The sequence below is a fragment of the Bos indicus genome, chromosome 11 (genome assembly GCF_029378745.1).
Source record: "Bos indicus isolate NIAB-ARS_2022 breed Sahiwal x Tharparkar chromosome 11, NIAB-ARS_B.indTharparkar_mat_pri_1.0, whole genome shotgun sequence".
NCBI lineage: Eukaryota > Metazoa > Chordata > Mammalia > Artiodactyla > Bovidae > Bos > Bos indicus.
In genome coordinates, this window is record NC_091770.1 from 71,727,191 (window position 1) to 71,740,470 (window position 13,280).

The 13,280-nt window shown below is 40.2% G+C and overlaps 1 protein-coding gene across 1 annotated transcript; it reads right to left on the minus strand.

Annotated features, from left to right (window-relative positions):
• Positions 1–1,519: 1,519 nt before the first annotated feature.
• Positions 1,520–9,976, minus strand: MRPL33 (mitochondrial ribosomal protein L33). The gene is made up of 4 exons (XM_019970496.2): positions 9,895–9,976; positions 9,006–9,024; positions 7,263–7,369; positions 1,520–1,824 (listed from the first exon to the last, which is right to left on the minus strand). The coding sequence occupies exons 1-4, from the start codon at positions 9,914–9,916 to the stop codon at positions 1,775–1,777; spliced, it is 198 nt and encodes a 65-aa protein (XP_019826055.1). The 5' UTR covers positions 9,917–9,976; the 3' UTR covers positions 1,520–1,774.
• Positions 9,977–13,280: the final 3,304 nt, after the last annotated feature.

Sequence of the window (13,280 nt, forward strand, 5' to 3'; positions counted from 1 at the left end):
CTCAAGCCTTCAATTATTTCTTTATAATGATTTGCTTTTCATGCAAAAGTCAACTAGACAGAATTAAGGATACTACAACAAAGACCTGTACAAACAACCCCGCCATTCAGGAACCAGCAAACTCTACTGCCAACACATCATGAATACCGTTATGTACACCAAAGAGCAGAATTTGCAAGCAACAGTGTCTAGAATCAGAGCAGAGAATGTTAAATAAGGGAAAGAGGGGTATGACTTGGGTCACACAAGTAGTTCCTAAGAAGGGCAGCTGATGTTCAGCTTTGCCTTGAGTGTTGTCAGAGCTTCTGGTTCTGCAAGAGAAGCCAGAAGTTTAGATGTTTATTGAAATCTTTCAACATTTAAGTATCAGCAACTGAGTTTTTTAAAATTGTAAACACCACCTGTGGGCCACTTTTAGCCTATGTTCTAAATAGACAAGTCATTTGCTAAGCCAGATTTTAAGTTGTTTTTTTTTTTTTTTTTAGTGATTCATGCATGTCACAGACCCTTTACACTGGGTTTAGGTAGAATCAAGTGAAGTATTTTTCTTGTAACCCAATACCACAATGTAGAGTTTCAATCTAAAAATAGCCAAGATCTCACCTATTATTGCTTTCAATTAGAGCTTTAACAAAAGATGCCAGAAAAAGAGCTGACTGTAATGCCACAAGCCTCTAAGACTCAACAACTGTCTAATTCCATTTCCAGAGAGGCGCTCTCACATTTCCTCAGGAGACAAGACTGGGCCACAGGGAGGGAACACCTGTTACTCAGGAACAGCACTGGTTTCTTAATGCTTGTGGTCATGGTGGACACTCCATCCTTCTCCCCTATAAATGCTTTAAATGCTTTGGGATACATACCAGCAGAGCTCAAAATATGAGCTGATCCTTATCTTCAACGAGAAATTTGACAGGGAGAGAAATGGGCAATTTTGAAAACTTGTGGTAAACAACAGCTTGGGTGGGAAAGCATAACAGATCTAGGGAGGGCAGGAGTTCTTACCTGTACATTAGGGATAATCAGTGGAATTTCCAAGCTGGTTGGCTGTGTAGTACCACTGCCCCAAGAGCTGAGCCATTAGCTTTATGGAAATACACTACAGCACCTCTTATTAAAAAAAAAAAAATTCTAGTAGTCCAAACCGTTCCTAGAAAATCCTAGATACTGCTTTGGTGACCTGAGTTTGAGTGTGTGGACCAATGGTATTTTTCTAATTATATAAGCACAGATCAAAAACAGAAGTTCTCTTGGTTTCTTCTGTGTTAACAGGCTGGCTTCCTCCTTTCACTCCTGCTCACCTCTGCCATCTGTGTTATCGCACAGGAGTTCTTTCAAGATCTCTCTGGACCATGACCCTGCCTTTTCTATGAAGTACAAGTGAGGGCAGACTGGAAACTCTTGCACAAATCTCACTATGGAAAATTTTCTTTTCTTATATGAAACAATGGTTATTTTTTAGTACTGTAGTTTTTAAATTTCAAATAGTGGGGGAAAACATCACTAAAAGACAATAGCACAGGCTATTTTAATATATTTTATTAAGGGCTATAAAAATATCCAGAAAGATAAATAAATGTGATGCAATGGTATATGTCCTAATATGAAGAACTTGTTTTCACTGCATTGTTTTCCTTCACAATGGCCTTCAAATCACAGGAGGCAGTGATTCCATGCCATTTCCTCTTCTTTTATTACACGCTGCAGATTTCTGAATCAGTATCCCACCCTCGATCTTCTCATTTATAAATCAAATTCATTTTCAATCCATTGTTTAGAGGGAGCGTATTTTTTTCTGTTCCACAAAGAGGACTTTTTTTTTCACTGTAGGAGGAGAAAAAAGGATTGTAGCAGAAAACTAAAAAGTTTATCATCAGCATTTTTTAATAAAAATACACATCAGACCATGAGCCCTCTCCTTTCTCTTCTTTTACTTTCCTTTGTCATGTGGATGGAGCTGACTTGCAAACTCAGTTCACTGATCCCAGAGACCAGAGAGGACTGCAGAAAATGGTAAGGAAAACAGGGAAGGCCCACCAGCCAACCAGTGGCAACCCTGATACCCCACAAAGTCACATATAACCAATGTGAAACATTCAAATTAAAAAAAGAAAATTACAGGCAAAAAAATTTTTTCACTCAGCTAATGCCCACTCTTGTATGAGGTAAAGCAAGGAGAGATTGTAGAAAAAAGCTGGACTCCAGAAAAAGAGTGGTAAAAACTGAGCAGACCACAGAAGAAAAGGAAGTCTGGCTGAAGAGTAAATATACATTAAACCTTGTACTTTCCAGAAATGGTTTCATATATCCAAGTACAGATTTACTATTATAACCCAAATCTTATTATTATGAATATCGTAACAGAGTATAGTGCTCTGAAACACACCAAACAAAAGCGCTCACTGCCGGGATGAAAGATTAGAGACCAGATACTAGGCAATAAGGTTTTGATAGTTCCTGTAATGCCCTATATAGCATTCCACTAACATCACACATCTCTCTCTCTCTCTTTCTCACACACACACACACAAAACCACCCTACCTAAATTTTTCTTTGCAAAAAAACAAGAACAGTGCACCAAGGAAGAGCCAGGAACTCCAAAGACTATGTATGACATGACAGCAACTCACTTGTCCCTACCACACAAAGAAATTTTAGCTTTGTTTTTTGTTATTCTTCTATAATTAATATGGATACCCTGCATGTGAGATCCCCAAACTATTATCAACAGTTAGCTAGGGAGCTTATTTAAATACATTCCTACTTTTACCTCCATCTCTACCCTAATTCTATTTCTGTAGAACTAGAGTGGGACTGGAAGTCTGTATTTTTTTAAACTCTTAGGATGATTCTGATGGCAGCTAAAATTAATAACCATTAACCAGTCAACAGAAACTTATCTACAAAATTAATAATGTATTTTATTACTTTGTACATAGGAATATTTTAAATATATTTCAAAAGATCTAGTATTAAACAAGTAGGACCAGTGCTCCTTCAAATTCCAAGGAAGACTACAAAGCATTGTAAGACAGTAGCAAAGAACCCAAACAATTTCCCATTGTTATTCACTGCAAAAAATATTTCCATGTTTTTCTGCTGCTGCTGCTAAGTCGCTTCAGTCGTGTCAGACTTTGTGCGACCCCACAGACGGCAGCCCACCAGGCTCCCCCATCCCTGGGATTCTCCAGGCAAGAACACTGGAGTGGGTTGCCATTTCCTTCTCCAATGCATGAAAGTGAAAAGTGAAAGGGAAGTCGTGCAGTCGTGTCCGACTCTTCACGACCCCATGGACTGCAGCCTAACAGGCTCCTCCGTCCATGGGATTTTCCAGGCAAGAGTACTGGAGTGGGGTGCCATTGCCTTCTTCGCCATGTTTTTCTACATGAAACTAAAAAATGGATTAAAAAAAGAACTTGTCTCATGGATAACTGGTCAGGAGATTATTTAAGTGACCCCGGATAGGAATAACTGATGAAGACTATTCATGAAAATTTGATATACTTGCTGCGTTCATTCCCTTAATTCAAAGAATAAATATTTAAGTCCACATAACTGTGCTAGGCCATGTGGGATTTATGAAAGTGTAAGAAGAGTCCCTGATTTAGTACCAATATACCATGAGGTACCTGTATGAACATCCAGTAAGCCCCACAGAAACCTAAAGACTAAAAGGGACTGGAATGGTGAGGCAAACATCTCACAAGGAGGGTCAAGTTTAGGTTCTCAAGCAGCAGCAGCATTTGGATGAACTAACAGGGAAGAGCATCTAGTTTAGACAAATGGTGGCAGGAGATAAGAACAACAGTGCTGATCGCAGGGGAAGGTCCTGATTAAAAAAGGAAAAAAATAAACTAGACTGGCTCCATGTAATAGAAAAAATAGGGGGCCTGGAATCAGAAAGACTGGGTTCAAGCCTTGCCGCCACCATTTATCCACTGTAAGTTCTTGGGAAAATTTCTCAAAATACTCTTCCTTCAGTTTTATTCCCCATGAGAGGGCTAACTCCATCTCCCTCACAGGGCTGCCAGAGAGCACTCACTCACTATGTGTTAGCTGAGTCCAGATGACACGCTGCTATCCTCAGTCATAAACAATAAATTAATTTTCTGTCAAAATATTTGCTGCTTAATTCATAGAAGAATGAATCTGTCAAGTTCTTGCCCTACATCTAACCTAAATCTATTCTGCTTCAATTAAAGTCAATATTGTCTTGTTTAGTCATCCAAGGAATTAAAACTGACAAGTTTTCATTTTCTTTATAATAAACCTTCATATATTTAACAGAGTTTAATACACTTATGCCTCAGCCTTTAATCCTTCCTCCTGGGAAATTTGCATATAGATTCATATGAGGAAAAGGAGTTTGAAAAGACATAGGCTGGTTCTAGCCATAGAGTATATACCATGAAGTCCTCAAATAATTGGGAATTTTTCTATGTTTACTTGCCTGATTTTCTTTGTAAAGCAGACAAGCAAAACATTACCCTTAAACTAAACCCTTAAACCATTTTCTCACTGCAGTAAAACATGCTAGGACAACTGCCAAGCTATTTGGTACCCTGGGCAATGGGGCAGGCCGCAAGGCAAACATCATGCAAGCCCACAGGGCATTCGGTAGGTGGGCAGAATGCCAAGCAGTCAGCTATCCCAGAACATTTTCTTCAGAAGAGACAAAGTTGTGTTGTCAAGGTTCCAATGATCCCTTCTCAGAAAAGCTCTAATCGTCTGTCTGAAATATAGATATGAATATTTTCTTCCACTTTCAGCTCATGGTTGGAACTGTTTATGGTTGTATCCTTTCCTGACCTCAAAATGTAAAATCAATCTGACAGAAAGTTCCTAATATTTCCATACTATGACTGAAAATTCCAGTACATTTTCACGCTTAAAATCTCAGAGAAGGTTATTCAATCAACATTTATTAACATTGTACAAGTTCCTAAAAAAGCTCTAAAGGAGCTAAAATGGTAGAAAACCACTCTATTGTAAAGTTCGTCACTTTAGGTTTTCACCAGCTGATACAAAGAAATCAGAAAGAGAACCACCACATCAATCTAATATCATATTGCTATGGTCTGAAAGTTTGTGTTCCCCCAAATTTATGTTGAAATCCTAACCCACAAAGATGATGGCATTAGGAGGTGGGGCCTTGAGGAGGTGCCTTGGTCACAAGGGTGGAGCCTTCGTGAATGGGATGAATCCTCATAAAAGATACCCCACAGAAGTTGCCTACCCCTCCACCATGTGAGAACACAGCAAGAACCCCCTCCTATAAACCAGGACGAGGGCCCTCACCAGAAAGTCACCATGCTGGCACCTTGATATTGGGCTTTCCAGGTCCCAGAACTGTGAGAAATAAAACTGTGCTGTTTATAAGTCATTTAGTTTGTGGTATTTCGTTATATCAACCCAGACTAAGACCTATACCTTATCATTCTAATAATTTTCCATCATTTGAGATATATATCCTGAAATTCAGACTGCTAATCATCAGGGATAAACCTAGAATTCCCATTTTATTAAAGAATGACCAGAAAGTTTCACATCATAAAAACAGCAGGAAATTTTATTTCTGTTAAAGAATGGAATTCATAACAATTTTTTTTTGGCCACATGGCATGCAGGATCTTAGTTCCCCAACTAGGAATTAAACCCATGCTACCCACTCCAGTACTCTTGGGTTTCCCTGGTGGCTCAACTGGTAAAGAATCCGCCTGCAATGAGGGAGACCTGTGTTCGATCCCTGGTTGAGAAGATCCCCTGAAGAAGGGAAAGGCTAATTCCATGGACTGTACAGTCCATGGGGTTGCAGAGTCGGACAGGACTTAGCAACTCTCACTTTCACTTTCACTCCTGCAGTGGAAGCACAGTCTTAACCTCTGGACCACCAGGGAAATCCCTCTCAGAGCCCTTTTTGAATGCCTCCTTACACTGGTACAGCCCCGATTTTTTTGAAGGTGATATTATTTTTTATTTTGATGAATTCAGCATAATGAACAGTTTGTAAGATCTTCTTTACAAACTCTGAAAGCAGCTATTAAGATGGCTGTCAGGCAGATTCGTACTGGTGCCCAACCAGAGGTCACACACTAGTGAGCAAGTTTTAGCCTCCTCTCTCAATAAGAGATTCATATGTAAAGTGACTAAGGGCCTAGGTTTTGGAATCAGACAGTCCTAAATTCAAACCTTTATTCTGTCACATATTTTAGTTACGTGTCCTTAACTAAAATCCTTGGCATCAAGCTCATCATCTGTAAAATGGGGTTCAGATTGCCTGGAGAGTACGGGTGCTTGTGTCGTGACGCATTCATGTATCTGAAGACTGAAGGCAGGTAAACAAAGAAGACAGAATCTTCCGTTTTGTCTGGTTATTCACAAGCACTTGTTTCCTTTCTCTCAAGGGTCACTGCCTTCTGTTGCCTATATTGTCCTTCTGTGGTTGTTGTTTCAGGAGGGAAGGTAAATTCAGTCCCATTGCTCCATCTTGGCCAGAAGTGAGTCTATCAGGCCTTGTTCTTAGTTAACGAAATAACTGATTATGATGCTGCATGCATGATAAGACACTTCAGTCATGTCCGACTCTGCGACACCATGGACGAAGCCTGCCAAGGTCCTCTGTCCATGGGATTCTCCAGGCAACAATACTGGAGTGGATTGCCATTTACTCCCTCAGGGATTATGACGTTAACTGCCTATATTTCATTATGTAATGGATTAATTTGAAGAAATAAGATTCTAGCACCAATTCCAACTCTAAACACCAACCAAGTGTCTTAGAATTCAACTCAACCTTGACATACTTCTCTTTCTGTTTACCGAACAGTATCGCCTATTCTATTTACATATCTGGTTTTTCCCCTTCAAATCTTCAGTTAACTATCTCTTACCGGAGAGACATTCCCTGAACTATCCTACCTAAAGAATGAAGATGGGATCTACCTCCTTGCAACTCTATCCTGTATCTCAGCATCCTGCTTTTTTCTCGCATAGCACTGAGCATTTGTCGTCTTCCTTCCTCTCCCTTCCAAAACCAGGCTTTGATCATCAAGACTGAAGGCAGTGAGTCTATCTTATGTGCATGACTATCCCAGCACCTTGGACAGTAACTAGCACCAAAGTAACTTTCAATATACACTAGGAATGAATGCTCTAGTGACAAAGGGGTCACAAAACTGCCTTTGTTCAACATCATCTGAAAAGGGCAACAGGCCTTGAAAGCATTTGAATTTATTATGGAGCAACTTTTCTGGAATCTTACCTACTGGATCGTAATGCAGTAGAGTCAGTTTCTCCCATAGTCGGCTTCTCTTAGTGTTGAAGGAAAAACCTGTTCCAGCTTGGCTCACCATTTTCACCAGAATTGTTCTAAGATTTAAAAGCAAGCTGTTACAAGCTAAGGAAATAGACTAAAATCAGTCGTAGGGGGATGCCACATTCTAAGAACACTATACAAGTAGTATTACTTGTGGGGACATCAATTAAACCTTAAGTTCAGTTTTAAGACAGTCTATATCTTAGAATGGTTCTGATTCCCAATATTTGTTCCATTACACAGAGTGACTTGGAAATGACCTAACCAAAGCAAGAAGACTAATCAAACTGCATTGTGGGAATAGACTCAGACCCCCACATTTCAGGAGGAGAAATCAGGACAAGGAAAATACACAAGTACTGGTGACCCTAGCAGGCCAGTCAGGAAGAAAATTGTCTCGGAAGAGCTTTATCTTTCACGTATGAGCAGTGAGAGTGAAATCAGGAAGTTACAGAATAAAGGGACTGGAATTTTCACACTGACAATGTGTAAAACCTTGTTGCTCCCTTTCATAGTTTAAGTTACAATCATCCAAAGCAGAAAGTTCATGTTTTGTCCCACTGGACCTTTTAATACCTCATACTGTTTGTTACTTTTTCAGGTGTCTTATCTTCCTATGTAGATCATGCTATTTGATTTCTCATCTAATTCCAAAAAGAATTTGAAGCACCTAAAATATATTATACACCTTTACATCCCTTTGAGTGTTCAGCATAGTGCTTCATGCATTAGAGTGATACAATATTAAGTACTTGCGCTATGGCAAGCACAATACGCAAGGCCCTCTAAGTCTACATCTGCACCCTGGAGACGTAACACCAACAGTATGGAAGGCGCGTTGTGTACACAAGGTCTGTAAGGCAAGACATATGACACATGGCACCAGAAGGACACAAAGAACATGAGACGCAGGGCACACCTCTAAAGAAACTGAAGACACAGGCGATTCCCACAGAATGTGAAGAAGGAAAGCAAGCTAACTGGATTGTGTGAAAAGCTATATAAAGCAATAAAAGATATTGAGGGAAGAATATAAGCATACATGTTTTCCATTAACTTTAATCTAGCTTTAAGGATTTATTATATGTCTTGGGTTATAAACAAATGCTGCCTGCTTTAGAATTTTTCTATTTTTACCACAGAACATCTTACTTCAGTTATTGTCTACAAATTTTATTTTTGAAATACCAGTTTGGTATTAATAGTCTCCCTGGTACAGCATGGAATCTTTAGCCTTTGCTATTTTTGAAATGCTTGTACCATGAATGCAAAAGATTACAAAACTCAACACTGGCTCTGTGGATAGTCAAGTCACAGCTTTTTTTGTTATATTCCTGTAGTGAGCTCCAGACAAATGGCCCCTGGTCCTCAATTTGAGGAAACAGAACTGCAGTAGTAGTCCAAAGAACATGGGGACCCTGATGATTTCTTTAGGAACAAGACAGCAAAAGCAACTTTTAAGTAAATTAACTGAAAGCTCACTTAAATAGATCAGTTGGGAGGGAGGGAAAATATTTTAGTAAACAGTTCATAGGGCCAAAACAATTCATCGAGTGTAATTCTCAAATCAGACTTTAGAAAATTGAAGCCAAATGCTTAATTTAACGTAAGGATTCATTGAGAGTAGCTGAAATAATGAATCTAACATAAACAAGCTTTAAAAAAAAAAAAAGAAAAACTTCTACTTACTTTGACTTGCTCTTGGCAACTTTTTCATAGGCAGGGAAAGTCGGATAGAAAAGGAAAAAAAACAATTTATTATCTTGCTTATGCAAAATTCAAATAAAGCTCAAATTTTAAGATTATAATAAAAATATTTAAGTCATGAAATATGTCATAAATTGTCACTCAAGTAACTACTCCCGAGCTTTGGGGGTTCCCGTTAGGATTTTATAGATGCTTTTTAAAAATCCAATCGGACCACCACAATTCTGGATGGAATGCTCTACACAATCTCTTTTCAGCTGAACTGACTACCTTCTAAATCTTCCCAAAGATCTGCTCCATTTGCTCCTCTTCTAAGGTGCAAATATTTGCACTAGAACAAGCCTCTTGTCTGGTAAATTAACCTATGCAAATTCAACAACCATCACATCAGGTGGAGAAAGGAAATTAAATCCATCCGGGAAGTCAGCCTGGTGCACCAAAGAACACTGTCTTGGGAGGCAGTGGGCTTCTCTCCCAGCCCGCTGTACCACCTAGGATCAATTACTGTTTCTCACCTTGCGAACTCGAAATGAGTGAACTAAATATTCTGAAGTTTTCTCAGAACGTCCAGCGATTCTGCTGACACACCGCTACAGAGGGCGAGGGAGAGCCCCATTTCTGCCGGCCAGACTCTACCGTCCGAATGAGCCGCAACGGACCCAAAATCTGCGCCGAAGACCCCCAAGACCCACTCGCCCCACAGGGAGCATGCCGCGGGGCATGCCGGGTGCTGTAGTCCTGAAGGCCTGGGATGTCGCAGCGGCAGCTTCCCCACCGGCGTGCGCACTCCACCCTGCAATGTCCCAAGGCCCACCTGTCACCACCTCCCGCCCGCGCTGCAAGCCCCGCCGCCGCCTCCAGCCCCACTTACACGTAACCGCCGACAGGAACATGGCGACAGTACCCCTGAAGACTCGGTAACGGGCCCAAAGGTCCAGCAACAAACAACTGCTTCCGGGGCACAGGCCTGTTCCGGAAAAGGAGTCCGGAAGTTCTCCACAGCCACGCCCCCTACGTAAACCTCAGGTGAGACCGCCTCTTTTCTGTGGCCTCTACAGTCCAGGTGTCTCTTATGTGGTGCTGGAGTGTGGAGTCCTTTTTATTTTTGGAGAGGACCTTTGTTATCGCTAGGGGTTCGTGCCCCAGACCCTAACTCCTACTTCTGGGTCAAAGTTAGATGTTTTCCATACATATTTCACTAAATAATCGCAGTCGACTACATTAAAGCCACAGGAACTCCATGTTCCTCACCCATTCCAGACTATCAGGCTTCTGCACTATTTCCTTAAATTGTTGCCTTCGTTTTCCTCCTCCAGCCCAACTCCATCTCCATCTGGTTAAGATCTACTCTCAGTCTCTCCAGAATTAAGAACTCCACCTGAATATCCTTATTCCTTGATTATGTGTTGGATTTCTAGGAGGGCTGGGCCCTGGGAATCTTAACTGCTGTATCTAAGCACCTACCTGGCAATAGGGGGCAAATAACTGAGATTGAGAGCAGTCACATAATTTGCTTAATGTCACAAAACTAGTGAATGGCAAAGTCAGAATTTGAACCCAGAGTTTGTCTGACTGCAAAGACTCATGCCTTTCCCACTAGCATTGGGACCTAACCACTTTGCCATCTTCCAATCTTCATCTCTCTGCAGGAAACCTGCAAGTCCTGCAACACCAGGTACTTCAGCCAAAACCTCATTTCCCAGCTAATAATCAGGATTTTAGGGATTTTTTTTTCTAATCTGTGGTTTTATCTACATATTAAATATTACAAACAAGTGAAAGACTTATTCTCATAGATTATCCTCACTGAAGGTAATAAAATTATTAAAAAGAGAAAATGTTATACAATACAACTCAATTTTTAAAATTAGGACTGTCCTTGCCCTGGGTACCTCTAATGGTTTTTTTCCCATACCTAGATTCCAACAAATGAGCCCGCTCTAGGTGGCCAAATCCTTCCTTACTATGTGTGGTTCAGCTGCTGACAAACAAGAGCTTCAGGTGTTCAAGAGGATAAGGTTTCTTATTTAAGAAATTCCTTTTGAAGATTTATAAGAAAAAAACACAAGATTGGAAGCCAAGGGACATGAATTCTAGTATTTATTCTGTCCCTTGGAAAGTCATTTCAATTCTCCAGACCTCAGTTTCAGGCTGAATGTGGGCACTGAATCAGTGATTCTCATTCCTGAGAGTGTATCAGTCATCTGGGGTCTTTTAAAAGCAGAGATGAGGCCCAGAGTCTATACAGTATTTCTTCCCCTTCCCTAATTTTCTATGAAGAAGCATTTTGAATATATCAAAAAGTAGAAAAGGTATTATAATGAACAAACTGTATACGCAATCCAGTAAATGTTAAGATTCTATGTATATTGAATTTTTAATATGCATATTAACATATATATGTTATATATATATATATTATTTGATTAGGGTTTTTGGCTAGCTGTGTAAAAGCAAATTGGAGACATCACAACCTTTCCCTCCTTTTCATTGTAAAAGTAGATTTACTCTTTGAAGTTTTCTGTATGGTGATACTTCAGCATATGAAAATATCTTGCTCCCCATCAACCTTTCCTCAATGGTTTTAACAATCATTGTTGATCTTTGTTTTTACTCAGGAATTATGTTTTGGGGTACACAGTGGTAATTTTTCTAACATTACATTCCTTATTCATTTGTTAGTTTTCTTCTGTAAAGAAAGGCTTTCTATAATCAATTGAGGCAGAATTATAATTCTTCCTAAAAAGGCAAGATAAATGCTAATTGTTCTCTTTAATTACTAATATTCAAGTAAGACATTAACATAAGAGTCACTTCCAATGGTGACAAAGACATTTTCCCCTTTGTGTAATTTTCTTTAAATTTTTAGTATCACTATAATGGATTTTTTCCCTTGTTTTATAATCAAACATGGTCATCATTATTTTTGATGTTCAAAGTTTCCCAAAGGAGGTCATTAGGAGTCCCTTCAAGCTGGTCCAGTGTTTTTTCAATGCATTTCCTTCCTTGCTTTCTGTCACCAGCTATCTCAGGTTAACCTTGTACTTTCCCTGGCCCAAACATGGAATCAGCCATGTCTTCAAGGTACTCTGGTTCTTTTGGAAGGAAGTGATATATAGAAGCCACCATCTGATGCACAGCACTTGACTAGATTTTAGGGGATTTCAAGTTTTATTTTAAGCCATAGAATTTTCATTTAAATGAAATCTGTCTCAGAGCTCACAGTGTAAAATGAAGCATCATCTCTTGAGGGATGACTTCAGAATCTTGGACTCCACAAGTCAAGGAAACTCTGGATTATGGAAATGGCCACATTCTCTTCCAGTCCCAATTGCTCTGGATTCCAGTTTGAGGTTTCAAATCCCACCCACAGGCCCGGCAGCCTTTTGTCATACTTCCATTGTCTTCCTTCCCAAACTGTCTGACCATGCAGAGGCCTTGTCCAGGGAGGAGAGAGCCTTATGGGCGCATTGGCAGCAGCAGGAACAGCCTGGAGCAGAAGACCACTCAAAACCTACACCTCCTCAGAGATAGGAAACAGCACTTCAGAATCAATTCAGGACCACAGTTATAGAGTATCTGCCAAAGACCGAATGTTTGTGTATCCCCTCACCTGCACCAAATTCATATGTTGAAACCTAATCCCCAACATGATGGTGCTTGCAAGTGGGGCTTTTGGGAGGTGATGAGGTTATGAGGGCAGATCCAGTTCTTGGATCTCTTCTCTGTCCACACTCATTCCCTTGATGGTCACATCTGGCTTATGTTTTTAAAAATCTACAAGCTGGGACCTGGCGATCCAGTGGTTAAGAATCCACCTTGCCATTCAGGGGACATGGGTTTGACCCTTGGTCAGGGAACTAAGATCCCACATGCTGTGGAGTAACTAAGCCTGTGTACTGCAACTACTGAGCCTACACACCACAGCTAGAGAGTCTGTGGGCCGTAAAGAAAGACGCCACATGATTCAACAAAGATCCTGCCTTTGTCAGTCAAATAAATAAATATATATTTTTTAATCTACACGCTGAACACTTTCAGATTTATGTCTCCTGTCCCAATCTTTTCTCCAAATTTCAGACTTGTGCATTTAATTGCCTCCTTGGCATCACACATCCAAAATCAAATTCCCAGAATTGCACTGTACCCCACAGGCTTCCTCTGTGACGGTATGTGGCAATTTAACTTTTCCAGTTGCTAATATGAAAACCCTGGTGGCCAACTTGATACCTCTTTTTATTACACCCTATATCTAAC